Source organism: Parasteatoda tepidariorum, chromosome 9, assembly GCF_043381705.1.
Source record: "Parasteatoda tepidariorum isolate YZ-2023 chromosome 9, CAS_Ptep_4.0, whole genome shotgun sequence".
NCBI lineage: Eukaryota > Metazoa > Arthropoda > Arachnida > Araneae > Theridiidae > Parasteatoda > Parasteatoda tepidariorum.
In genome coordinates, this window is record NC_092212.1 from 59,091,568 (window position 1) to 59,118,243 (window position 26,676).

The window sequence follows — 26,676 nt, forward strand, 5'->3', positions numbered from 1 at the left end:
GAGCAATATTTTTCTGTCGTGGTGGGATCCAGTTCCCCCCCATTCATTTCCATATTGTTTAGGTTGTCATCATCATAAAATTAACAAAAGTCGTAAAGGTATTGTTTTCCTTTAAATATTTTTGTATCCCTAATTTAAAGTTATTTTTCAGTACTGCTATTATTAGTGAAAATTTTGAATTATTGTTTGTGAACTCATCAAATTTGTTTGAACAATATAATGTATTAAAAATATAAATGTTATTTAAAAAAAAATGATAAATAAAAAATCACTTTTGTTCCCCAAGAGATCTAAATGTTTATAATACTAATAGATAGTAATATTTGAAAGTGGGAAGTAGAGGCACAAGCGTAAGCAAACAGAATTCCTTTTAGTACATATATGTTAAGGGAATGATTTTTAGTTTAGTAGAAAAATTGTTTTCTGCCAAGAAAAGACAATTATTGCGAAGCAATCGTTGGGGTTGGTGAACGGCAGCGAACAGGGGGCTTAGTACCCTAGTGTATTTATATATATATATATAAATACACTAGGGGACTATATAAATACACTACTGTCGCGGCGAAGGACCGAAATCGGTGGTTGTTGACTTTCACTGGTGGATGTTGACAAACACCAAATACGTCGGTGAAAGATCGAATATAAGATCGAATATATATAAACTGTTTTCTGGCGAGAAAAAACAATTATTGTGAAGCAATCATCGGGGTTGGTGAGCGGTAACGAACAGGGGGCTTTACCCCCTAGTTAAGTAATATTTTTTCAAAACTTTGTTTTATTCCTACATGCTATAAAAATTAGAATGGATATAACTTATATTTTCATAAATAATCATGAACAATATTACCTTATTAAAATATTTATAACTCTCTACAACATTTTTGTTTTTTGCTTTCATCAAAATTTGTTTTTTTTTTCCTTCTTCAGAATCTTTCGTAATTTCTCTCCTTAAAAAATTTATGTGTTTCAATGATTGATAGTATCAAAGTTTAGAATGAATGTTTACTTGTCTCTTACGGCCTACCTTAACAACTTAATTTTTGTTTATTTTTAAATATTTGTTTTAAGTCTGCAATTAAATTAATTTTCACACATCTAAGTTGAAACTATGACGGAATAAATTATTTTACACTTATAATGAAGTAAAGATTTGAATAATTAGTCTGAACTACTTGTTTCAAATAACAAGAAAAATTTTTAAATCACAATCAAAATTCTTTCAATAATGAAAAGTTTGTTTGTGGCATGACAGAAATTTTTGTCAAATGTATCTGAGATTATACATGTTGTTAATTTGCAATGACTGATGGTATATAAGCTCATATATTATTTTAACTCAACCTTGAGCCGCGATGACTCAGGGGATAGAGCGTTCGCCTTCCAATGAGGTGAACCAGGTTCAAATTCCAGCAATGGTTGGTTGATATGAATTCCGCATTCGGCTTGCACTGATCACAGTGCTGATGTGAAATATTCTCAGTAGTAGACGGATTGTGGGTTAGTCTCCTTGCCGCTAGGCTAACAGTGGGAGGCTCTCATGGTGTTCCTCTCCATGTAACACAAATGCGGGTTAGTTCCACCAGAACAGTTCTCCACAAAGACAAAATTTGTCACAATACTTGATCCAGGAGTTCCCTTGTCTTCTGGATCGGGTTCAAAATTACAAGGCTACGTAGTTGAGCATCAGTAGCCAAAAACCCAAAAATTGGGTCGGCTATTCAGTGACGGTTATAAAATAAAATATAACTAAACCTTTGTGTAGATTCTGATTCCTTTATTTACAATTCTATTTTAATTATTGTAAAAAATGTATTAATTTTTTTAATATTAAATTTTTTAAAGTTGAGTAAATCTTTTACTGCTAAAAGAACAGCAAAAACTTATTTTATAAACATGGAAAAGAAGAGAAAAAAAATATTTTTAAATTTTTTTTTGCACATTTAATCATGATTTCAAACTTTATACTGTTGATTCAGAATGTGAGAAAGGGATCACATGATTGTATGCCATGTTGCTGTGCATTTAAAGTAATCTTACTTAATTCTGTAGTTCAAGTTTTAGTCATTGTATTTATTTTATTCTTTGCCTACATTATAGGGCAGGATGTTCAACTGACTGATCGTAATATATTAGAATCCTCGTTAAAAATGAAGTCGAAAAATATATATGTCACGAATATTTAGGACAGAAAAAACTAAAACGTTATCCAAATCTATCGAATCATTAATGGGGAAGATGATTTTAGAAATATTTAAACTTGTTTGATTGCAGGATGGAACTTAGGTTTTTCTAATAATTTCCTTTCGTCTCAACTCCATTTGTTCTTACAATCAAGCACTTTTTGATCTTTTCAGTTGTGTTTTCCTCAATAAAGATGTGTTAGATTTTGATTGTGTTTTTATTTTTTCCCTTGATTAAATACTAATTGGTTATCCTCAACATATTTTTTTGCTTAATTATTGACTGCCGTTTCTAACAAATATACTAAAATTAACATTGCATGACTTCCCAAATATTTCTTTTTAAATACTGATTTGTGTTGCACAATGCACAAAAGGCAAACAACCTGATTAATTTTTGACCTAATCATAGAATTTTTGTTTACTAGGGTTCAATCTTAATGATATAATGACCTAATCTTATGGTGCAACTAATTAATACATACAATATTTTAAGTAACAAAATCAGACACAGGTATGTACTTTTTCTGAATGAACATGCATTTTTATTGAGAGTTGTAGATTCTATATCCTCAAAATATTGGTGATTAGCACTGCAATCTTGAAAAAAAAATGATCGCATAAGTTCAGGCAAAAGAAAAGTTGAAACCTTGGGCCCATTTTATATCAAATTAACTTTTTGCATATTTTTTCATCTCAAAGAAGTCTTTCTTAAATTTGTATTTCTCCGAAACTATTCAGTTAGTTTTATTCAAAGTTTGACATTTGTCTTTTAAAATTATGTAAGATTGAATTGGTAAATTTTTTTTAATTTTACTATTCAAAAGTTTTTTCCATCATTGGTAAATTAAATAATAAGAAACGAAAAATCAGTATAAAAATAATATTTTGCATGAAATTACGTTTCAATGAACAAATTTTATACTTGTATGCAAAATGTTTTTGATTTGCTTTATTAGTTTTGGAGATATGGCGAAATACACAAGCAGCACGTGTGAAACCTGCAATATGGCGTATAGTAAATGTTACGATTTTCAGTATCTTCCATATTTTGAAGGCCAAAAATCAAAATTCAGCAAAACTATTGCATGAAATTTAACATTGATATTAACAAGTACATTTTTGCATCTAAATATCATCTGCACTAGTTGATTAGCATATTTAAAGTTAGGCTTTTGAACCCTAAAACTTGAATCCTTATCTTAATATGTGAAAATCCCATCATTAGATCTAAAGTTTTTCTGGAGGTTTGCTTTTTTTTTGCAAACTATACAACTTGTAATTTGTTTAAATTTGATGCTTTAAGAGATTTGTTATTTAAAACTTCTTATTTCTTAGAATACAGAGCCATATTTTTACACTCCTCATACTGAGAATGTGACACTTATAAAGGTTAATCCAGAATGCTCCTCTCAGATATTTTCTTCAAGCCTCGATGGTACTATACGGCAAACAGATATTGAAAATAAATCTTTTGTAGAGGTACGTGATTTTTACTTTCAGTGCAGATTTTGAATTTTCGATTTATTTCTCTTTAAATTTATTCTTCTGAAAAATAATATATCATATAATGAAAAATAAATTTTCTAAATTATTACCCAGGAAGACATAGTATGCCTAATTTAGTTATTCTAGTTCACATATATTTCTTGAATGATGCCAGCAAGACAATGTTTGCAAAATTTTGTTTGTTGCTATATACAAGGGGTGATCAAATGAAAAGGTACGAAACAACATAAAAGCGTAATAGTTAAATATTTGCATATTCCGCCATGGGAGAGCGTCGCGAGACACCTCGGGATGCGATTGGAGTCTCTGACTGGGATCGGAGCATGCGCGGGCGCTCGCATGCGCAGGAGAGAGCAGAGGCTCTTATCAAAAGCTGCGTCCAAATGATGCAGCAGTCCGTATGAGGACAGGATGGGGTTTGTGTTGCAAAATTCGACGATTGAGGAACAGCGAGGTGTTATCCGATTTCTGACAGCGGAACACTCCGACGCCTACGCAGGTCCATGAAGAACAAAAGACCGTGGCTGCGCACAGAGGGTGTGGTTCTGCTCCATGATAACGCATGTCCACACGTCTCCAGAGTCACACACATGGAACTGGTCAAGTTCAAGTGGGAGACGTTGGATCATCCGCCCTACAATCTGGACATGTCGCTCTGCGATTTCCAGGTGTTTGGTCCACTGAAGAAACACCTGAAAGGGAAGCGCTTCAACTCGGGCGGCGTACTCAAGGATGCTGTGAAGGACTGGGTCTCGTCACTGCCACAGGAATTCTGGGAACAAGGAATCCTGCGGCTTATTCATCAGTGGGATGGTTGTGCTCAGGCCTATGGTGTATATTTTGAATAAAGTCTACATTTGTACCCACCGTGTCGTTTCGTACCTTTTCATGTGATCATCCCTTGTATTAATGTTTTTTCAATATAATATATTTTGTTGCTATATATTAATGCTAATATACATAGTCACTTTGGTGAATATCTAAAAAAAATTTTTGTCTGACAATATTTTGAAATAAAGACAATAAAGGCAAGTTTTCAGACAATGGCCTTTAACCTTATAAAACTTCAGTATAAGTATAAGGAGTGCTGGTAATTAATCAGAAATGCTAGAATCAGTATAAGGTGTGATGGATAAAATATAATTTTTGCTTAGTTTCCGGCTGCTACAAGCAAAATGTTGGACAATAGGAATTGGCTAAATTTTGCCCACTTTTACATTAATTAGTTTTTAAAACTGAATTGAAACTTCCTTCTTTAGGACAAAACAAGTTTCGAGCATTTCCTCCCAGCAGAATTTATGTTGAAAAATGAAAATTATTGCCAATCTCTGGCTGACTGGCAAGATTGGTCAGATATCAACTGGAACTCTGTACTTGATATCTATACAAATTACAATTGTCTTCTAAATGGTTTAAGCAAAATTTATTGCCAGATAGAATTATAAACATTTTCTGACATAAAAAAAGAACTTACAGAATAGAAACTGAGAAGAAAATAATGGTATAAAATTAAATGTGATTTAACATGAGAAAAAGGGTTCAACAACATAGAAAAAAGATTTATTGATTTATGAGTAATTTTAAACCCTTCAAGCATTGAGCCTATAAGTAAAAATGTATGGGAATTTCCTTGCTATGCCTTTCTTTCCCATAGGATAACATGGAAAAAACCGTTTTTTTTTTTTTTTTTTTACTCAATCGTTNAAAGCTGTCTGCTTAAAGTTCAGTAAAAGCCTGAGCTAGTACTCAAGGAATTACGCATAGCACCCACTTGTTTCTGGATATTTGATGAAGGTTTCACTTTATAAATGCAATAATGCCATGCGAAATTTAAATCTTCCCATTACTACGTTAAATGGCATTTTGGTGGTTTCATAAAAATTTTATTTTAAAAATCTCGTTGATAAGAAAAGTGGAAACGTTTGAGTCCTCAAAAAGAAATTTTTTGTTCGATTTTTTAACTTATTTGCATCTAAATTAGTAAAATTTTGAAATAAAATTTTCAGTACATTTTAATATAACCTTATTAATTTTCAGAAGAGAATATAAGTAATTTAGTACTGGTATTTAATCTTTGAAAATTAAACTTTAGATTCATTATAATAGCATAGTTCTAAACAGTTTCTCTGGCTCAGTGAAAATCATTTTAATAAAAATAGACTAAATTTTAATATTTTCTTTACCGGGGCTGTTTAAATACTTTGTAAGCACCAAACAGATGGAGATTTGTGATTTACTTATTTTAGAGGACAAAAAGGGAAGAGGTGTATGAGCAATGTTTATATAACACATTAAAATTCCCTTATTTTCTAAATTTTCTTAAAAAACAAAATAAAAATTTTTAATTAAAGTTACTTATGAAAAAATTTAAGATTTTGTAAGTAAGTTGAATCTGGGGAAAGAAAAAATGTCATTGAAGAGTTTCTAAGGTTAAAAGTTATGAACACAAAAGATTCCTAAAGAGTATTCTACTCAAACTTTTAAAAATTGAATTTAAGCAAAAATTTAGTATTATGCAAAGTTATATAATTTATTTGAGTTTTATCCTGAAATTAGACTACTACGGTAAAAGTCCAAGTGTGGTGACTTTCTGTTATAAATTGTTTGGGAATTGTTTAATTTTGCTAACAAGGGACAGTCCAAAATTGCTAAAAGTATGCTTGCAAGATATTTAAACGGCATTTGTTTTTGAAACTCTATTTCTATAATTGATTTGTATTATTTTAGGCATTTAAAGAGGACAACATTCTATTCAAATACTTTGACTTTGTGTCTCCCAATGAATTTCTCATTGCTCAAAGTGATGGCTGTGTATCTCTAATAGACAATCGTGAAAAAAGGTAAAAGTGAAATCATAACTATTAATCATAACAGTTTTTTTATGTATGGTTATTTTTTTCCATAATATGTATTACACATATTTATGGTATTTTTTAAGCATGTTGCACATATTTCATAACAATTTTTTTGTTGTGATGTTATAATTAATATATAGGTTCTCAAAGATGGAGATCTATTTTAAAAAAATGAAATTCATTTTTATGTTTTTTAAAGATATAATTCTACAAGTCTTTGTTTATTAAAGTTTAGAAAAAGGGCAGGATTTTTTATTGGTTATGTGGGGAATATAATTTGAGAAACATGAAAAGATGATTTTTAGCAAATATTTTGGTGGTTGAGGAGTTTATTTAGTTTTTATTTGATCTGTTTTAAAAAATTCATAGATTTGAAATCTCAGACGTGCCAACTCTCCCGCATTTTGCGGGAGTCTCCCGAATTTTGAGTTATTCTCCCGCCCTCCGGAAGTGATTTGAAAAACTCCCGAATTTTACTGCGATCGACGGCCAAACTCAAAATTACCTAATTTTTCCGCGAGTGCGAAGGTAAGTTTTTCNGACAATCGTGAAAAAAGGTAAAAGTGAAATCATAACGGTTATTCATAACAGTTTTTTTTATGTATGATTATTTTTTTCCGTAATATGTAATACACATATTTTATGGCATTTTTTATGCATGTTGCACATATTTCATAGCCATTTTTTTTGTTATGATGTTATTATTAATATATAGGTTTTCAAAGATTAAATGTCTATTTTGAAAATAAAAATAATTTTCATGTTTATTAAAGATATAATTCTACAATTCTTTATTAATTTCGGTTTAGAAAAAAGGCAGGATTTTTTATTGGTTATGTGGGGAATATAATTTGAGAAACATGAAAAGATGATTTTTAACAAATTGCATTTATCTCTGATACCAAAATTTGCAAAAATATTTTGGTGGTAAAAGAGTTTATTTGGTTTTTATTTGATCTGTGTTAAAAATTTCATAGATTTGAACTTGGTTATAAAATTGAATTTATTTGATTTTTATAAATTTTAGATTTTTTAAGATCAAGTGTATAAGTCAACTCCCTATTTTCGATGATGAGATAGAAAATTTCTGGTATGACAGGTGTATAAGTTGATTACTGAAAAAGCCAATTTTGAAAATTTGTAAAGTTTAAAAGGGTTTTTTACAATTTAATTTAGTTTTCGGCCGGTGGATAAAATATAAGACAAAATTAACAGTCGACAATTAACAGTAGCAAAAATAAGGAAATAATGGATAAATAGAGATTAAAAATTACAGATAAATGGAGATTAAAAAATAATTTGCTTTTTGCCATTTGATCGCCACTTTTTCATTGAAAATGCACGCAATGTGCATTTAATTTTTATTTTTTAGTATGGAATTAAGAACGAATCGTCTAATATTCTTCTATAACCATTATAATCTTCTGAAAGTTATTTTACTTCATACTTGTTTCTTAATTTTATTTTTTCATTTTGGAATTGTACCTTGTAATGTTTTCCATAATTTGAAAAATGTTTAAAAAGAAATGGCATTTATTAATAATATAAACAATTAATTAATTTTTAATTGTTTAAAATTTTAAACTTTTTAAAAACTGGTCGTTGTAAAAAAATGCTTCGACTAGCCAAAAGCAAAATTTCTTAATTTTTCTTTATATGGTAAAAACCATGAGTTTTGTCCTGAATTTTTTCAATGTATCCTCAACTTTGCCAATTCTGATCTTAAGGGTTAATTGTATGAAACAGTAATTTTTCATGTGCAACTATAAAACTCATTCAGCCAAGCATAGCATAATGCAATTTTTTTTTAAAATCCTTTTTAAACTTCATATTTTTCTTTCACTAAGTTCAAAATTTTATATAAACTGGTCAAATAATTCCTTAGAAATCATATTTGAAAAGTTTTCTTTATTTTAAATGATACATCATATTTTTAAAATGTTATTCTTTGTGTCTTGTTTATCGATTCATTTCAAATTTTGAATTTTGTCATGAATATAATATAACAGTATGCTTGCATCCATTTTTATGCACCAATTTTATATACTTCACAATTAAATGCATCAACTGCATCAATATATATATAATGCATCAATTTTTTATACTTTACAACTTCAAATAGATTAGATTAAATAAGAGAATACAATTAATAATTACATTTTGCATGAAATTGTTTAAACAAGTTGTCAAATTTTGCTCAAAAATCTTTTGGTTTGTGTTTTTATTTATGAATAGTAATTTAATATAGAAATATAAGTATAGTATTTAATATAATAGTATTTAATATAAAAATATATTTAATTATAATATAGAAATTTATCATAATTTAATGTAGAAAAATGTTAAAATTAAAAATTAGATTAAAGTCTTAATGTAAGATTAAAACTTTCAACTTCTATTTGGACCACATTTTCTAGATTGCATCTACTGACAGCAATCTGAATATGTTGTAAAAAGGTATATTTAAGGAAAGTATGTTTTGTGTTTGATTTTATAACTTTGGTAATTAAACTATTTAAGACTTCTGTTGCAAAACTTCAACTTCTAATTTTTTTGTAAAAATCACTGCATAAAAAAAAGTCGTAAAATATTTATGCTTAGATGAATGTAATATTTTCTAGTGCCCACTACCATTTTAGTTTTAAAATATCGAAATGGCCCATTTTCATTTCATGATATAAATATCTATATTATTAATAAAATCAGTGATGCACAATGCCTTTTTTCTCCAAAATTAATTTTAAAAACGAAAAAATTAAATTATTAGTCTTATCTTTTTTAAAAAAGTTCATGGGAAGTTTGGCCCTTAATGGATTAATAGTAAGAACTAATTAATTAGCATATTTTAGATAGAGTTTTTCAAGTACTAAAGTATTTTAGTATATTTTAAAATAAGATGATTATGCCTAAAGTTATTCAAGGTATTATATGTATTTTTTATACATAAAGATTTGATCATTAGGTCAAAAGTTAATAAAAGTGAGAACATTAGAAAATCTAAGCATAATTTTCATTTGCTATTCAGAAGAGGGTTTACAGATAGTATTTTCCCAACATTAAAACCGTGTTGCAAGTGTAATTTTGTTCTTTTCGTGCTTTACATTGGCACTCACAATGGTACCTCTGTATAGTGAAGAACAATTCCCTGCTTTATAAATCTATTATTTTTTGCTTATTACATTGTTTTTTTAACTTTGCTGATAACATAAAAGTAACCTATCTATTTGAATATTTGTTTTATTTAAATTGTGCAGAATTAAAAATTGAAATTAATGGTTCATTTGATTACATGTGGGTTTTGATCTATGTGCATAATTCTTTGTTATATCACCACTGCTAACATGTTTTTATTTTTGCTTTAAATTCTTAATTAACTTACTTTAAATTTTTAATCTTCATTTTTTTTTAAAGATTTCGATCTGGTTTTAAAAGGGGGTTTCATTGTGCAGCACAATGGAAGTGTTCCAGTAAAGCAGTACGAACTGTAAGTTCGCATCCAACAAAAAAAGATCTGTGCCTCACCTTAGACTCTGATGGGTAAGTTTGTTGTAAGTTGTTTAAATTATGGGGATAAATTTTAATTTTGGTTGTGGCATCAATTTATAATTTTTATAATTATAATTGAATTTTTAAATCATTTCATTTAATGAATAATTTAATAAGTTATTTGTGTAGATCTATTTTATAATTTTAAATTTGGGTACTACAAATATTGTTTTTAATTTAAAAAATATTCTTTCATTTTCAATTGCTTTTTTATCTAGCTTAATGAAAGTCTGGGATAGACGCTTTCAAAAAGAGTCTGTCTCGCAGGCTTCAACTCATGGAAGTGTACTTTCTGCATTTCTTTCACCTGTTACTGGAAATTCAATCCTTTGTTCAAGTAAAATCTCACTACGGTAATTATGTTTAGTTTTTTTTAAAGGCTTTATAATTTTCTAGATTAATTTTAAAGAAAAATTTGAATTTATGTACAGTAGGGAACCGATTATCCGGAACGATCAGGACTATCGCTATTCCGGATAACTGATTTTTCCGGTTTTCTGAATCGCTACAAAAAGCCGTCTTTTTATTGTTAAACCCAACTAAAAAAAAAATTTTTTTTTGGAAATTATCTTAAAAAGAAGAAAAAACGATTAAGTAATACACTAATGATTATTTCAAAATGATGGTAAGGTGAACATCTTTCAAAAAAGAAAGAAAAATCCTAAAATCTTATTAGGAAATTTTTGTTTAAAATGGCGGGAACATTTATCGAATTTCGTTCCGGCTTTTTGGTTTTCCGGTTTTCTGATTTCCAGATAACGGGTTCTGTACTGTATAATAATTTTTGTTTTTTAATTCACCCGCATGATGAAAATTCATCATTTGTATATTGGGGTAAATAATTAATCAAAATTAATGGTTCTCCATAAACCTGGGACAACTAAAAAATTGTCCACGTCTCCTGGACCAGTTATTGATGCAAAAGATTTTTATGCTGGTATGGTTTATGACTTTCAATTTCAGATTTTGGTCTGTCCCAAAATAGCCTATTTCAACATAATTGTGAACATAACATATTCTTTGTATTGCTTTTTTTTAAAGTTTTTTTAAATTAAATTTAAAAAGAAAAAAGAAAAACGTTAGAGACATGTAAACAGACCTGTAAATATGAATGGATATTCTAATATCTTTTAATCCTAGATCTGCGGACCATCGACTAATTTTTCTAATTTCCTATTCTGGTGGTATGTTTCAGTTTTTTTGTTTATTCAGAAGAAATAAACTATTCTGGATAATAACATTTTTTTCTTCTTGATTTTGATAGAGATGTTTGCTTGTAAAATTTCAATCACTACTAATAAGTAGTGATCGTATCTGATAGTTTTTTTTCCTTCTGAATAAAAGAGAGAAATGTTATTCATACCTTCAGTTCTTTTGTTTTTCAAATTTGTATAAGTAGCAGACCTATTGTAATATAAAAATGCCGGTATTTGTTTCATGACAATGCAAATAATGCTAGATAAATATGTGTTAATTATAGGTCAATGCAATATTTGCTGTTGGTTCACAGAAAAACTCAAATTATTATGCATCAAAAAGGCTTATTAAAAATTTTTTTTGATTGTCTTTCTTACTTGATGTGTGATATTGTTATAATTGATATTTACTAAGATGTTTTTATTTTATTTGATTGTATTAAAATTTAATTTGTATTGAAAAAAGTATCATAGTTTTAATTACACTTCAGGAATGTTGTTCTTTTTATGAGAAACTTGTTTTGAATTTTTCATTCTTTGCTTTTGAGCAATACTTGCATTAAAAAAATAAAAATAATTCTGTAAAAAATTGTGAACTACTGAAAATAAAAAAACTATGGAATTCTTTAATAAAATTTTTTCCTTGAAGTCTGAAATTTTTTTATGCTAAAACTGTTATCACAGTTTTAAAAAATATAATCAAAGTTTATGAATAGTTGCTTCCTGTTGTATGCAAAATTAGTGTCTTTACTGAAATATGAAATAAAATTTTTTTTATTCCTGGTTGTCATTTGTTGTACAGTGCTCCAGAAAAAAAAATGGTAAAACTACTGAAAATAAAAAAAATTATGGAATTCTTTAATAAAATTTTTTCCTTGAAGTTAAAACTGTTATCACAGTTTTAAAGAATATAATCACAGTTTATAAATAGTTGCTTCCGTCTGATTTGGTAACTTAAAATATCGGCTGCACAATTTAATTAGTATATTTGAGGTTATTCCTACGGGAACCATTCAATTTGAGTCCTTGTATGTGAAAAAATCGATTATTACAACAAAAATTAATTAGGGTGCTCGTGTTTTTCTCCCGACAATTCAAATTCATTGATTCAACAATTGAACAATCACATTCATTATCAATAATTTCAAATACATGATTTTATTCTCCAAAATAATCACTTAATAAGAAAAGATAGTAAGCAAAACTTTATCTTCATACCTATAATATATATTTAACTGTTAAATGAATCTAATTAATGCTAAATAATTTTTCAGGATTTACGACAGCTCTCATCTAGAAAAAATGCTTAGATTTAAGCAGAAGTTTGAGTAAGTATTTTTATGATTAACAAATTCCTGTTGACTATAAAAACTAAAAACAGTGCATATCACTTCATGCTTTTAAAGAATTAAAGACGGTATCAGTTATTGGGATTTATCTTACTATTTATCTTTATTAACATAGTTTTCCAGTTTTTTTGGTTTTTATCCTGATATTCATGATTTTTGTTTGTATTCAAAACATCCCATTTTTTATGAAAATGAATGCAAATTTTTGAACAAAGGATTCCAAGAATAGAAAAATTTGTATTTTCAAACTAACTTTTTTTTACTTAAGTAATAATGCTTTTAGAAATCATAAAATTATTTAAATCAAACTTTAGGTTTGCTCGCTAATTATAAATATATGATTTTGGCATATAACTTAATCAGCTGGATTCATTGTTTCAAATTATTTTGGAATTCAATCATTTTAAGAATCATCAATTTTATATTATCAAATTTTTGTGATGGATCATGTGCTTATCTATGCACTTGCAGTAACAAACTTTGTTGAGTGGGTTTTTGTAGTTTCACAATTGTTGATTTGTCTTTTTCATCAGATTTTAAAAATGATCGATTCTTATCATATCAGGGAATTTTTAAGTAGTAAATTGAGGTATAATCCACTGAATTACCTTTGAACAAAAATGTTAAGTGGAATATTCACAGTGTTGTCATTTCAAGATTATTGCAACTCTACTTGAAAGTTCTTAAAGGAAGTTTTTAACTCAATCACAAATTTAATTATTGGTATGAGGAAAACCTAATTGACACTTGACAGTATTGACAGTAGACAACTAATTGACAGTAGTGTAAAAGTTTTCTACATGTTGATCTAAAATTATTATGAGTTTTCTGTGCCCAAATAATAAAATTTTGCTGAAACTGTTTAAACTTTCTGACTGATCAAAGTTAACCTGAAATAGTTTATTTTATTATTCTTTTGGGATAAAATTTGCCTTTATTACACAAAACAGTTATTATTTTATATTTTATAACCGTGGTTGTACAGTTAACCCAATTTTTGGGGGGTTTACGACTACTAATGTTCAACATCGTAGCCTTGTAATTGTGAACTCAATGCAGAAGACAGGGAAACTCCTGGATTAGGTATTGGGAGAAATTTGCCTTTGCAGAGGACTTTTTGATGGAACAAAGCCGCATTTCCGTTAAATAAAGAGGAAGACCACGAGAACCTCCCACGGTTAGCCTGACGGCAAGGGAACTCTAACCCATGATCCTTCTACCACTGAGGGTATTTCATGTCATCACTGTAGTGGGTGCAAGCCGGATGCGGAATTTGTATCGACCAGCCATGCTGGGATTCAAACCCAGTTCACCTCATTGGAAGGCGAACGCTCTATCCCCTGAGCCATCACAGCTTAAAACATCTTTTAATAAAAAATATATTGATTTCAATTTGTCATTTGCTCATCTTAAATGTCATGAGTTTTTGAAATATGTTGTCCTGATTTTTTACTTTGACCAAGTGCCAGGTTTGCATAAAGTCAAAGAGTACAATTTGCAAAAATCAGATATTGCCTGATTTTCAAAAATTAAATTCCTTTGTTAATGGTTGAAAGAGGTGACCTCAAATGTGCTATAATTAGTGCAAATAGTATTTTAAATTATGAAATCAGAAATAAAAACATACTATCTCGGATTGAAAATACCCTTATGACAGATTTGGATTTTTGACCATTAAAATATGGGGGTTGCTGCAGTCTGGAAAAGTATATTCATAATAGTTCAGTCAGGAAAAGTTTAAATTGCTTAATGATAATTTCACTTATTATGTATCTTCTCATATTTTTGGAAGTTTTAAAGTGAATTTAAAACTTTTTGAAAAGAAAGAATTATAAAAGTGTATAATAAAGCATCTTTTGTTCAAAAAAAAATACTGTCTTTTGATTTCAAAACACTTTTGTGTGCCACTGGATTAAGGCATGGTAATCTATGTAGTTTAACAATATAGCGGTGTTAGATGGGCATATGTAGCTTAATTTGAAACTCAACAATTTGGAAGATAATGCTTATTCACTTATCTTAAAAATTTGATTGTCAGCAGAAATTTCGTGTCCTGTATCAAAAATCTGTACTTTGTAATTCAATGAAAAGTTTATAATTATATTATCAAATTTTTATTATAATTAATTATATTATTATAATTATTTTTATTATAATTAATATAATTATATCATAATTATAATTATATTACCAAATTCTTTTGTATGCATTTCTGCATACAAAAGAAATGTGTACAAATTGTTAAGAAATTTTTTTATACTAAATTTCTTTTGAATTTTTTAGGGGTTTGGATTCTACAAGCACTTTTAATAACTATTAAACTTTAAAAAATATTAAAAACTTCATGTTTCAATAGCTTATGTGTGCTTATATCTTAATTTGTATTTTTTATTACAGCACTAATCCTGTATTAAATGATATCAAGGTTATACCAAAGTAAGTAGCTTTTCCATTACAAAAACAATCATAGTTTTAAAATTTTTCAAATACAATTAATGTTCTATCTAATGATCCCTGTCAACTGAATGAGAATAAATTGTCCTAACTTAATCTTTAAAGTGTTAAAATACATATAATTTTTTTATAAATTTACTCTTAATTGGGATAATTTACTAATAATTATAAAACTTGATTAAATTTTACAAAAGGGTGGTAAAATAATTTTGAAAGTTCACAGATTATGAAAGTAGTCAGCATGAGTTGTTTATTATCTGAGTTGTTTATTGTTACTTTTATTTTTATTTAAATCAGAGTTTTCAGCTTTACAAATAAAATGTTTAAAAAAAATTTTTTTTCAAGGATTTTTTATCAGAAATATCAGGAAAACTACAAGAAATCTGCTATATTTGAAATGATGTAAACTTTTTAATAACTTATAATTAAAAAATTTCAAACAATTATTAGAGGAAATAATTATTAAAAAAATTTCATCTTTGAGTGAAATAATCTTTGTTCCCAATATACCTACCCAATGTTCAACTGTATCTAAATAACTATGATCAAGCTAATAATTGGATTTTCTTCTGCTAAGTGCTAATCTTAATTGTTCAAAGGATGAACTTGCACAAGATATTAACTGTTAATTAAATTACAGAATTCGACACAAATGCTAATATTTTTTGTTTAAACATAACTCTATTTCAACAGATTTGTATAATTGACCATGAATGACCACAAAAATAGTCTCAATCTAGAATATTATCATTCTGAAGGTTGAACATTTTAATGTTAATTTCATTTTTGGGTGTTTCTCTATCTCTCGAGATCCTTTCGAGTCTAAAAAAAATATTTGGTTCTAATGCCACACGGGCAAGCCTGCTTGGTGAAACTGAGCAAATTTAAGGAAGTTTTTCAGTGGCGCCATTTATAGCGAAAAATTCGACTTCTGCCACATCATACGTCACACCTGTCTATAAGACGGACCCGTTCATACATCCATTCATTCATCCACAGATTGTAATTTTTACCTGAATCAGAGAACGATCGATCTCNTGGCCAAAAATTCGACTTCTGCCACATCATACGTCACACCTGTCTATAAGACGGACCCGTTCATACATCCATACATAATTTTTACCTGAATCAGAGAACGATCGATCTCCAATTCAGTACCCCCAGAGGTATTGATTTGTTACGGGAATATGGAGGACTTTGCGATTCGGCCGGCGGGGTTCGAACCCACAAACTCTTGGACATGGGCCCAGCGCCCTACCGACCAGGCTATCCCGGCCTTCTAAAAAAAAATTTTTTAGAAGTTGTAAATTTGTAATATTTGAAAAATTTGTAAATTTTTTTTTTTAGATAATTTTTTTCTAAAAAAATTACAAACAATAGTAAAACTCGATTATTCAAAGATTGTTTTACGTAAAACTGAATTTTTTTTAGAAATTATTTAATTTAATAATGGTTTGAAAAGTCTTAAATTATAAGTTATGAAATTTTTTACATCATATCTTGCAGGTGCTTATTAGTTGTCCAGATCTTTCTGATTTTTTTGTTAATGTTTTGTTGTTGAACATCCTTTTTTCAACAAAGATAAAAGTGGATTTTAAAATAATCAATTTAAAGAATTGAAAGATTTGAACTTTTAATTCAAGAGATTTTTTTATTTTAATTAATAATGCTAATAACAATTGCAATATTTGATATTTCAAACTTAGGGACCTTCCACTAATTACAAACATGGGTCAGGCATATAGCCTTACCCAAAGTATTAATTGTTTCAAGCTTTTTAGGTAATTCAGGCATCTTATAAATTAAAAATTTTGTCTGCAAATTTTGATCGCGAGGAATCAGGGATCATGCTCTTATTTATTATTTTCAGAGAATGCTTAAGTAAATCTTGTAGGGTAGAATTTTTCATCTGATTTCGTCATTTCTTTTTTCATCTGATTTTTAAAACGATCAATTCCAATCTAGTTAATGATCAGAGAATTTGTAAAAGATGAAGTGAGGAATCATCCACTAAATTACTTTTATGCAAAAATGTTAAGCATTACATTCACTGAGCAGATTATTAAAATCTTGCTCCGAAATTATTTGATAAAAGTTTTATTATTATTATTTGATTTAGTTAGCTGGCCGCGAGTGGGTAATTGCCAAATAATGTAGAATTCCGCCAAATTTCTTACAACCATAAAGGGAAGTGTTAGTTTGGGGCCACGTGCTCCTTGAATTCATTCAAAACAAAGCACGTTTTCTTTTCTTTCTTGCATCTTAATTTTTGTCTTAAAAAATGATGGAAATTTGGGATTTAGCCAGAACTGAAGAAGATGCAGTCTCTTTTTTATTAAAGAGAAAATTATATTTGTCAAAAAATGCAATATGCGATCAGAAGCATGAAATGAAACTGTCTTGTCTTTTGTGACAGAGTACGTTCATGTGTGGTAACGGCTAACAATATTTGTTTATAGTTAAAAGTGTTCGACTTTTTTTCTATTGACTGTTTTGTCATTCGCTTCGCTAGGCGACTTGGCTTGCGTTTGGTTCACAATTGGCGAGATTTGCACCCGGCTAATGGAAAAGTGCCTCAGTTTTAATTATATATTGGTATGAGGGAATATTAACTAATTGTTACTGGTTAATTTTTTTTCATGTATTGGTCTTAAGTTGTTATGAATTGTTTAGTGCTCCATTAAAAAATTATTCTGGAAACCATTAATAGATCCAGTTTTGAACAATGTAACTCTGAAGCTAAAAATAGCATTTTTTATTATTCTTTTGCAATAAAATGTACTTTTATTATACTTATGTACAACAAATTATACTTTTAAGTTTGTTGTATGCCCCTTTTAAAAGTTGCCTGATAAATGTATACTGCACCAAAAACTATCCTGATTTTTTTTCTCCCCACTTTGAGGTCTGTTAAAATGAATTCAAATGACAAAGTTCGAAATAAATTTTTTATTTGATAATAATTGAATTAGCACTTATAACTTTAATTATTTTTTAAGTTTAAAAAAAATTATATCAAAAACCAGTTATGTTTCAAGCAAAAAAATTTAAAATGCTTTGTAATTTTTAAAATTTTTTCTATAGGTCTAAAAGAATTGAATTTAAATTTAATTGTCAAAACATTGAGGTATACTTAAATTACCTCGAATTGTGATATGTTATAAAAAATTATGTTAGGAAAAAAGTTCTTAAGCAACAACATAATAAACAATAAAACTGCTATAGAAACATGTCAAATGTATTTTAAAACTGAGTACGAGTTAAAATAGCAATTCTAGACATTTAATCTTTTTTTCTATATTCCTACATGTGACTATTACATTTCAAGTTTTTGAGCAGAAAGCTATATATTTTTTACTAAAAAATTATGAACTATATCATTTGTTCAAAAATATTTGCTAATGCTGTTAATAATTGGCCACTTGCAATTTTATTGATTACATTTCTATTTATGTAAAAAATAATGAATCTTTTTCTTATTTCTTTATTATAGGAGAACTAAGAAACTAAAATTGAAAACTTCACCGTAAGTCTTTATATGTGTTATATATAAATATATCAGAGATACTAACTTGCTCCGGTCAGTGGATAAATATTTTCAAATGATAGTCTTTTAATGTATGATTCTTGGTTTAGTAAATTCGATTTATAGGGTTTATATCCACCACTACTTCTAAGTAATTTAAACTCTTATGTGATAAGCCACTCTGTTACAATGAAGCCATGTATAGCCGTATAAAAAGTTGGCAAAATCTCTTTTATTAAAGTCATACAAATTATTTTATATCATTAAATGGCAACTTGACTTTAACCATCTGATATAATGCTGTCTTGCAGTGTTAAACATTTCTTGACACTAGTTATCCATAGGAGATAGTAAATTTGTTTATGCACCTCCAATGCCAACAATTTTGCAGAAACGTTTTATTGTTCCTGTGACTGACATTGAATTTGTGGACGGAACAAAAATGACCATTGAGATACGTGCCAGCTGACCAAGAGTGTATTGATTGGACATTTGTTGTGTGCATATCCGTCTTTGTACATCGCAAACACTATAAAAATATTGCGGATGAAATGGCAGCAAAATGTACTGTCACACTGAGTTCTGCTGGGAAGATATAAAGTGTGGTTATGATGATTACCTTTAAATTATCTGCATGTTGTGCATTTTTTCTACGTTTTTCCCGTCAGAATTTCTCATAAGCATTTTTCTGTTAGTGAGAAGTCCAAAATATTTACTTCTTTTCCTTCCAATTAATAATTTCAGTCATATTTATTTTATTTATTCACATCTTCGCATTACTCTGATTCAATGTGTTCTTGTAGTGTTGAACACTTATTATATTATTTTTCTAAATGTTATAAATTAGCAGCTCTTTAAACCTTTCTAAGATTTTGTTGAGAGGATGTTAGTATGGTTGTGATGATAACGTTTAAATAATTTGTATATTATTTAATGTTATTTCATATTTTTTCTATCAAAAATAATTTTATTAATTTTTTCGGTTAATAAGAACTTCTAAATCTTTGCTTTTTTCCCAATTAATAATTTCAGTCCTTTTTCCATTTATTAACATCTTCTCTCTACAGTAAAAGTAAAATGAATAAATAAAAATATGAATTAATAAATGAAATGAATAAATAAATTCTTGAATAAATAAAAATATTTCATAGATAGAAGATAATAAGAAATTTATAAAACCTTTTACAAACAAAATGGAAGAAACTAATTTTTTTTTTAAATTGCTTCATTCTGCTTTTAAAATTTTTTGCAGGTTTTTCTAATATATTTGAAAAATCAAAACTTTTCTTTATAAACATAATAAATTTATTTATTATGCGTTTTTTTAGAAATATGAAAAATAAATATAGATATTTTAATAAAATGTTTCATTTTTAGTCCTAGAAGTTTTGTATTAAACTTAAAAGGAATTATTAAGAATGTTTTTCAGTACATTTAAATTTAAAAAATATAATTGTTGCTCGTTGTCCGCTGGGTATTCTAGAATATGTTCTTAGGTAAAGAAAGGTTAGGGAGCCTTGATTTAATGTATTGTATCAATGGAGTAGATAATTGTTTCTTTTTATTAACTCAATGACATTTGCTTTTTGAACGAACCTGAATGTATAATACAAAGTGAAAAATATGTGTTGCCAAGAAAATTTTATTATTTCTCCTTATTTTAGCTTTTGTGGAAGTGTTCCAAAATAGTACAGTAGGGAACCGATTATCCGGAACAATCGGGACCATCGATATTCCGGATAACTGATTTTTCCGGTTTTCTGAATCGCTACAAAATTCCGTTTTTTTATAGTTAAACCCAACTAAAAAATTTTTTTTAAATAACCTTAAAAAGAANTATAAAACTGCATATATTTTTCAAACGCTGTTTATTTAATAAAAATATATACCATTTGCTTCAGTATACTTTTCCCAACAAGATTTAACTGAATAGGTGCTTGTTTTAAAGAAATTCTGAATCTTTAGAATCAATAAACTCTGTTATGGAATTTTTCAGACTCTCTTAATTTTCATTCTGTTTTGCCCTTAAAAACTGTTTTAACACGTTCTCTGCCACTGACGCACTAGCGCGTCAGAGCGGCACCTCCTGGTATGCCGACGACGCGATAGTGTGTCGATCGACTACGATAAGTTATATGCTCTGTGTTTAGTGTGGCTTTAGAAATTGAATGGAGATGTTGTTTCGGTACGTTAGTGGAGCACTATTTTTATTTTATTTTTTGTGGTTGGTTTTCAAAACTTTTTTTGAATTTTTTTATGTGCGTGACTGCCAATATCTGTATATTGTGCTTATTATTTGTAAATATTTTCAGTATTGTTTCATAATTGGTACTACTTATACTTGAATGGTATTCCGTTTTATTCCTTTTAAGCTGCTATTTTTTGCAATATGCCAGCAATTTTTGAGAATATTGATCAGACAATGGGCTGGAGCGTCATTGGCACTCACGAAGACAGGTTGAGTCTGTGTGCCACTGACGCTCCAGAGTGTCGGAAAAAAAACACTCTCTAAGAAGGAAAATACTAAGTTTCTTCGTTTTTTTTTTCCTAGTAAAATATAAGGAACATTTAAACCATTAAAACCCTGTTTTGTAATCCGGCTTCTGAAGAGGGAAATATTATTCTTAGTGGCAAAGAATGTGTTAAATGCTTAAAGAGTGAAAGTCGGTAAGCAAAACATTAAAAAATAGCTGGATACTGCAAAATTTTATCGAAAGATCGCTTTCAATGAGGTAAGGTTATAATAATGATGAGCATTGGCTCAATCGATCTAGCTTATTTCACTCAGCTAATATGATAATGATTTTTCCAATTTTCCTCATCTTTCCAACTATAGAAAAGTGTAGCAATATTGTTGTATAGTCAACTTTCGTTCTAGTAGCAAGTTTCCTTCTAGATACAGTTAGATTTGTCTCTACCTATGCTTTCAGAGCAGCATTTGTATCAGATTTTCTATGTTTTCCATGTGGTTTGTTTTATAGGGAATAATCACTAGTTCAAAGTTTTTCACACCAAGGCTGTATTGTTTATATTTTATGCAGCTTGAGCAGTATTAAGTTTATACTCGTACAAAAAATTACATGAATGTCGGTTGAGTTTATGTCCTTGCAAAATATGAAACAAGTAATAAAATTCTTAACTTTTGAGAAATTCTCTCTTAAAATGCGACTCTCGCATTGGGCAGCATAATTATAAATAAGGTTATGCCAAAAACAGTGAGACAAATACTCTACTCTAAAGTAAATCTGACAGTTAATATGTACCAAGCTGTATACAGTAAAACCTCAGAACAACGGTCTCTTGCGAGATTATTATGCCTAATGTTGCTATTTATAATTAAATTATATAAAAAATCATAAACATTATCAAACAATAAAAAGCAATCTTAAACTTTATTTTCCACACAGCAATTGAGTGCAGCTAATTTTCACACTCTTATTCATTTTCAACTATCCTTATTAACTTGATTTTATCTTTAAATATAAGGAATTTTCTTTGTTGTCATTACTCATATTTTGATTATTCATTTACGAAAGATATTATTCAGACATCCACTCTTCACAGTATCTAGAGCGTTAAGAAAGAAAAAAATGAAATCGTTATACAAATTTTGGTTAGGTGCATGCACCCATTTCTTATTTTGCACAAGTGTTGGTAATTTCTATGAACTGCTTGCATTAAAAGCTGACCAATGACGCATTAGGAATAACTGCTCATAGTTAGAACAAGATACCTGTGTTTCAGCTTATCCACAGAATTATTAAGATTCAACTTATCTGTCATAGGCATAATTGAACTATCAAATTTGATTGACTATTGTATTTTTTTATATAACCGCCGTTGAACAGCTGATCCAATTTTCAGGCTTACAACTACTATTAATGTTCAAATCCGTAGCCTTGTTATTTTGAACCCAATCCAGAAGACAAAGGAACTCCTGGATCAAGTATGGATGGTGTTTTCAATAGAAATGTAAACAATAACAATCTCGAGCTCGGGACCTACTCTAGTTCCGGTTAAAAAGTTTGCAGCTACTTACTACATGTTATTCTGATAGGCGATGTTTTCAAACGGATAATTTTGTTTTCAGTAAAAGAAGTAAATTAGATAATTTCTGAGCTCAAATCTGCCGTCTTTCATAAGATATTAATGTTATTATGTAATTCTGGGGAGTTTGGAGTGAAAATGTGTTTTAGTTATTTTGTTATTTATTATTAAAAAAGGTGACATGGTTGCTAGATTTTGAATAACTCGCTTTTTTGGCAGTCTTGATTTGGCCTCTTTCCATTTGTTTATTACTGTTTGTTCGTGTTGCAAGCTGTGCACCATCTTACGTTAGTGTTAACACTTTTAGTATTGTAAACACAAGTATTGTTAGCATTGTAAACATAAGTAATAAGTAATCAAATACATTGTTTGCAAGAATCTCAAAACACAATGATGCCAAATGGCTTTAAAATACAACTGAAACAGTAACCCGGAAATTTAGGCAGTCCCGAGCTTGCAGCGTTTCCTAGTGTAGAAAACACCATTCATTGGGATGATCTAACTGTCTTCTGATGGATCTAACCGTCATTTGCGTTACATGGAGAGGAAGACAACGAGAACCTCCCACTGTTAGCCTAGCGGCAAGGATACACTAACCCATGATCTGTCTACCACTGAGGATATTTCACATCAGCACTGTGGTCAGTGCAAGCCGGAAGCGGATTCGCATCGACCAGCCGTTGCTGGGATTCAAACTTGGTTCACCTCATTGGAAGGCAAATGTTCTACCCCCTGAGCCATCGCGGCTCAAGACTGTTGTATTGTATGAAGAATGCTTAAGAACTGTTATGATTTGAATGTGATAACAGAGAAGGGGAAATATGTTTAATAATGATCAGATAAAATTATTGCAAACTAATTGGTGAAAAATTAAAAAAAAAGTTGACTGAGATATAGCCTAATACAAAATTCATGCTAGCAACGAGTGACTGTTTATAAATTGCTGTTTTGTGGTAATGTAGAATTTATGGAAGATGTTCGGCACCACAAACATGTAGTCGTTCTTCGGAGGCTGTGGTTGTTAAATATATAATATATTTAAGGAAGGTTTTACTGTAATAATTATGTTTCTTATTTTGTTTTTATTTACAGGCCCATTCTTAATATTTTGTTTTCTTCCTTAGCTATGTCAGCCAGTCAACTTTTTTCACAAGAGCAGACTGGTTGCCTAGATCTGATAGTGCTTTTATTGTGAGTAATAACGTACAGAAGAAAACAATCATCATGGAAAGTAACGATGGAAAGCAAATCAGTAGTTTAAATAATTCAGGAGGAATACTGGTATTTCAGGAAGTTCATCCTGTTCATAATATGCTTGCAGTTTCATTCAATGCATTTAATTATAAATCTAAGATACATTTATATATGAAAGAAATTTGTACATAAAGCATTGAAAATATTTTAAAACTTGGATTCAAATGTTGAAATTGTCTAAAAATGTTGTAATTTATTTATTGTTATTTATGTTCAGAACATTACTTCTTGCGACATTTAAAAATAAATATCACATACTTTTATACATTTATTTATGTATCAATAGAACATCTGATTTTAAAATTAGCTATAAACCGAGGAAGACATGCGCACATCACCTCTGCACATCCTAACAAAAGTATAGGAATTCTTCGCCTGTGTGCCTCTGTCTTACTACTTGCCTCCTTAGTGTGTGGCCTGCCTGATAGTAGTAACTATATGATTTTTTTATTATTTATTTCTTTAAAAAAAAAGATAATTTTAAGTTATAAATATATTTTTCTCAAAGTTCACAACCATAAACATATTTAATAACCGCATATTTAAACTATATAACGTTCATGTAACTATATATTTAAACTATACAGCCACATTCTTTTTATTTCAGTTTTTTTCCCTTTGAAGTTCATGCTTTTAATAAGATGAGAGTAAAAATTTATTTGTTGTGCAAATTAAACTTTCTAACTCTCTTAATGTTTCTTGTTTCAAATGGATATTAATATGTATCTCTTATAATTACGTATTTCCCGAAAGTTTTTTTGAAAAAAATTATGGCTAAAATTTTTTACTTGAAAATAAATAAATTACAGGGTTGGTATGTATGCACCTTAAAAGTGCTTAATCTTGCCTAATTTTATTTTACAAAAATAAGCAAAGATCAGTGCATATTTTTGGACTAAGTGCTTAACATTTATTTTTCTTTTAAAGAAATTGAGCCATCATTATAAATTTTTTTTTTTTGGCTGAAAATTTTCCTTCTTAATACTATCTGGTGCTTTTAGCAAAGAGAGGGTCAATTGTTTACTGTTACAGAACTTGCTGTATCAAATTTAAAGATACCATTTTTTTGCCAGTGGAGCAAATTTTAAACTTAGAATTTTTTTCTGTTTTTTATACTTAAAGCTAATTTTAACAATGATTACCTCTTCTGGTATTACTTTCCTATCGGTGATAAGACAAAAATCCGGGGATTATTTATGTTCTATATCAATAATATTAAGTGCCAAATAATATCAATAGTATTAAGTGCGTTATCAAAATCATTATTTTGTAATGAAATTCTTGAACTTCTATCAATTTTGAGAGAAACATCTTTCAAATTATACGCCTATTTGTATTAGTCCCATGAAAGAAGTATAAATGATGTTTTACTGTATTTGAAAAGCATATGTGAAATTTACTTTTAATGTTAAAGAACAAAAAATAAATTATTTTGGTTATAAAAAATAAATTTTCCATCTTAATCCAAATGATTATTTGAGTTAAATTTTAAAAGAATAGATTTGTTGTCGATTATTTTATGTAACTAAAAAAAGTACATTTAGTTTTTTCTACAAGTAAAAGCAACTAAATCCTGCAAAAATGTGGATATTTTTGTGACTAGTTGCTTTAGAATTATATAAACTAGGTGATTCAGTAGAGTTGTTTCAAATTTAGAAGGGAGATAAGGTATGTCACAAGGATTGGAATTCACAGCATGGGGTGGAGCTTTTCGGCAGTTTCACTTGTTTTCTAATTTCAATATTTTAAACACACTATTATTATAACACATGTATGTCAAATTTTAAGGTTATTACTTTTAGACTTGCTCTATAGTTAATCCTAATCATTTATAGATTTTTTGAAGTATTAATTTTTTTTAAACATAATTAGAAAATGTGCATTATTAGTAAAAATTTTTCTGCCTATTGTTTAAAGTTCTTCATATCTATATATAGATAGATATACATAAAATTAAACCCTATTTTAAATGTATTCAATATAGAATAGCTAATTCTATATTTTAAATTAATAACCACTTTATTCAATTATGTAAAAAAATTATAGTTGATTAAACTTAAGCTATTAACTAGGGGGGGGGGGATTTTTTAGATTTATAAAAAAATTATGTATAAATAAATGTACAGTAAACAAAAATNCTATATATAGATAGGTATACATAAAATTAAACCCTATTTTAAATGTATTCTATATAGAATAGCTAATTCTATATTTTAAATTAATAACCACTTTATTCAATTATGTAAACAAATTATAGTTGATTAAACTTAAGTTATTAACTAGGGGGGGGGATTTTTTAGATTTATAAAAATATTAGGTATAAATAAATGTATAGTAAACAAAAATATTTACAAGATTTATATTATTGATTATATTGAACTGATAAAGATGTGTAGAGAATCATTATTTAGTTTTGTATTTTTATAAAGAAAAAAAAATTAATTCATTTTGAGCTAAACATTTTCGTCAAAAGTAAAATGTTATATGCCCTACATTTTATTTTATTTCACAATTCTGAGATTATTGAATTATAAAATTCAATTATTTTTAAATCAAATGAAAAAGATATATAAATTACATTATTTTGAATTGATAAATCTGTATTTGCGAGACGTTAAAGTAATGAAAAGCCCCTCAATTCATACTTCTAAAAATCTTGCCATTAAAAGTTTTTTTTTATTTGCCAAAAAAAATTCCAGAGTACTGAAAATTTTCGTAACAATAGATTATTGATCAATATGCACATTCAAAACTCTTCTC

At 28.4% G+C, this 26,676-nt stretch overlaps 1 protein-coding gene across 1 annotated transcript in view; it reads left to right on the plus strand.

Moving 5' to 3' along the window:
* The window catches only part of LOC110282549 (WD repeat-containing protein 76-like), a gene marked incomplete in the record, with an annotated part of 51,910 nt that extends 27,729 nt beyond the window's left edge, over positions 1-24,181 (plus strand). The window contains 8 exon segments of the mRNA XM_071185224.1: positions 3,519-3,662; positions 6,417-6,529; positions 9,956-10,081; positions 10,309-10,443; positions 12,561-12,614; positions 15,033-15,071; positions 18,583-18,615; positions 23,787-24,181. Of these exon segments, the coding sequence (XP_071041325.1) occupies positions 3,519-3,662; positions 6,417-6,529; positions 9,956-10,081; positions 10,309-10,443; positions 12,561-12,614; positions 15,033-15,071; positions 18,583-18,615; positions 23,787-24,048 (906 nt within the window).
* Positions 24,182-26,676: the final 2,495 nt, after the last annotated feature.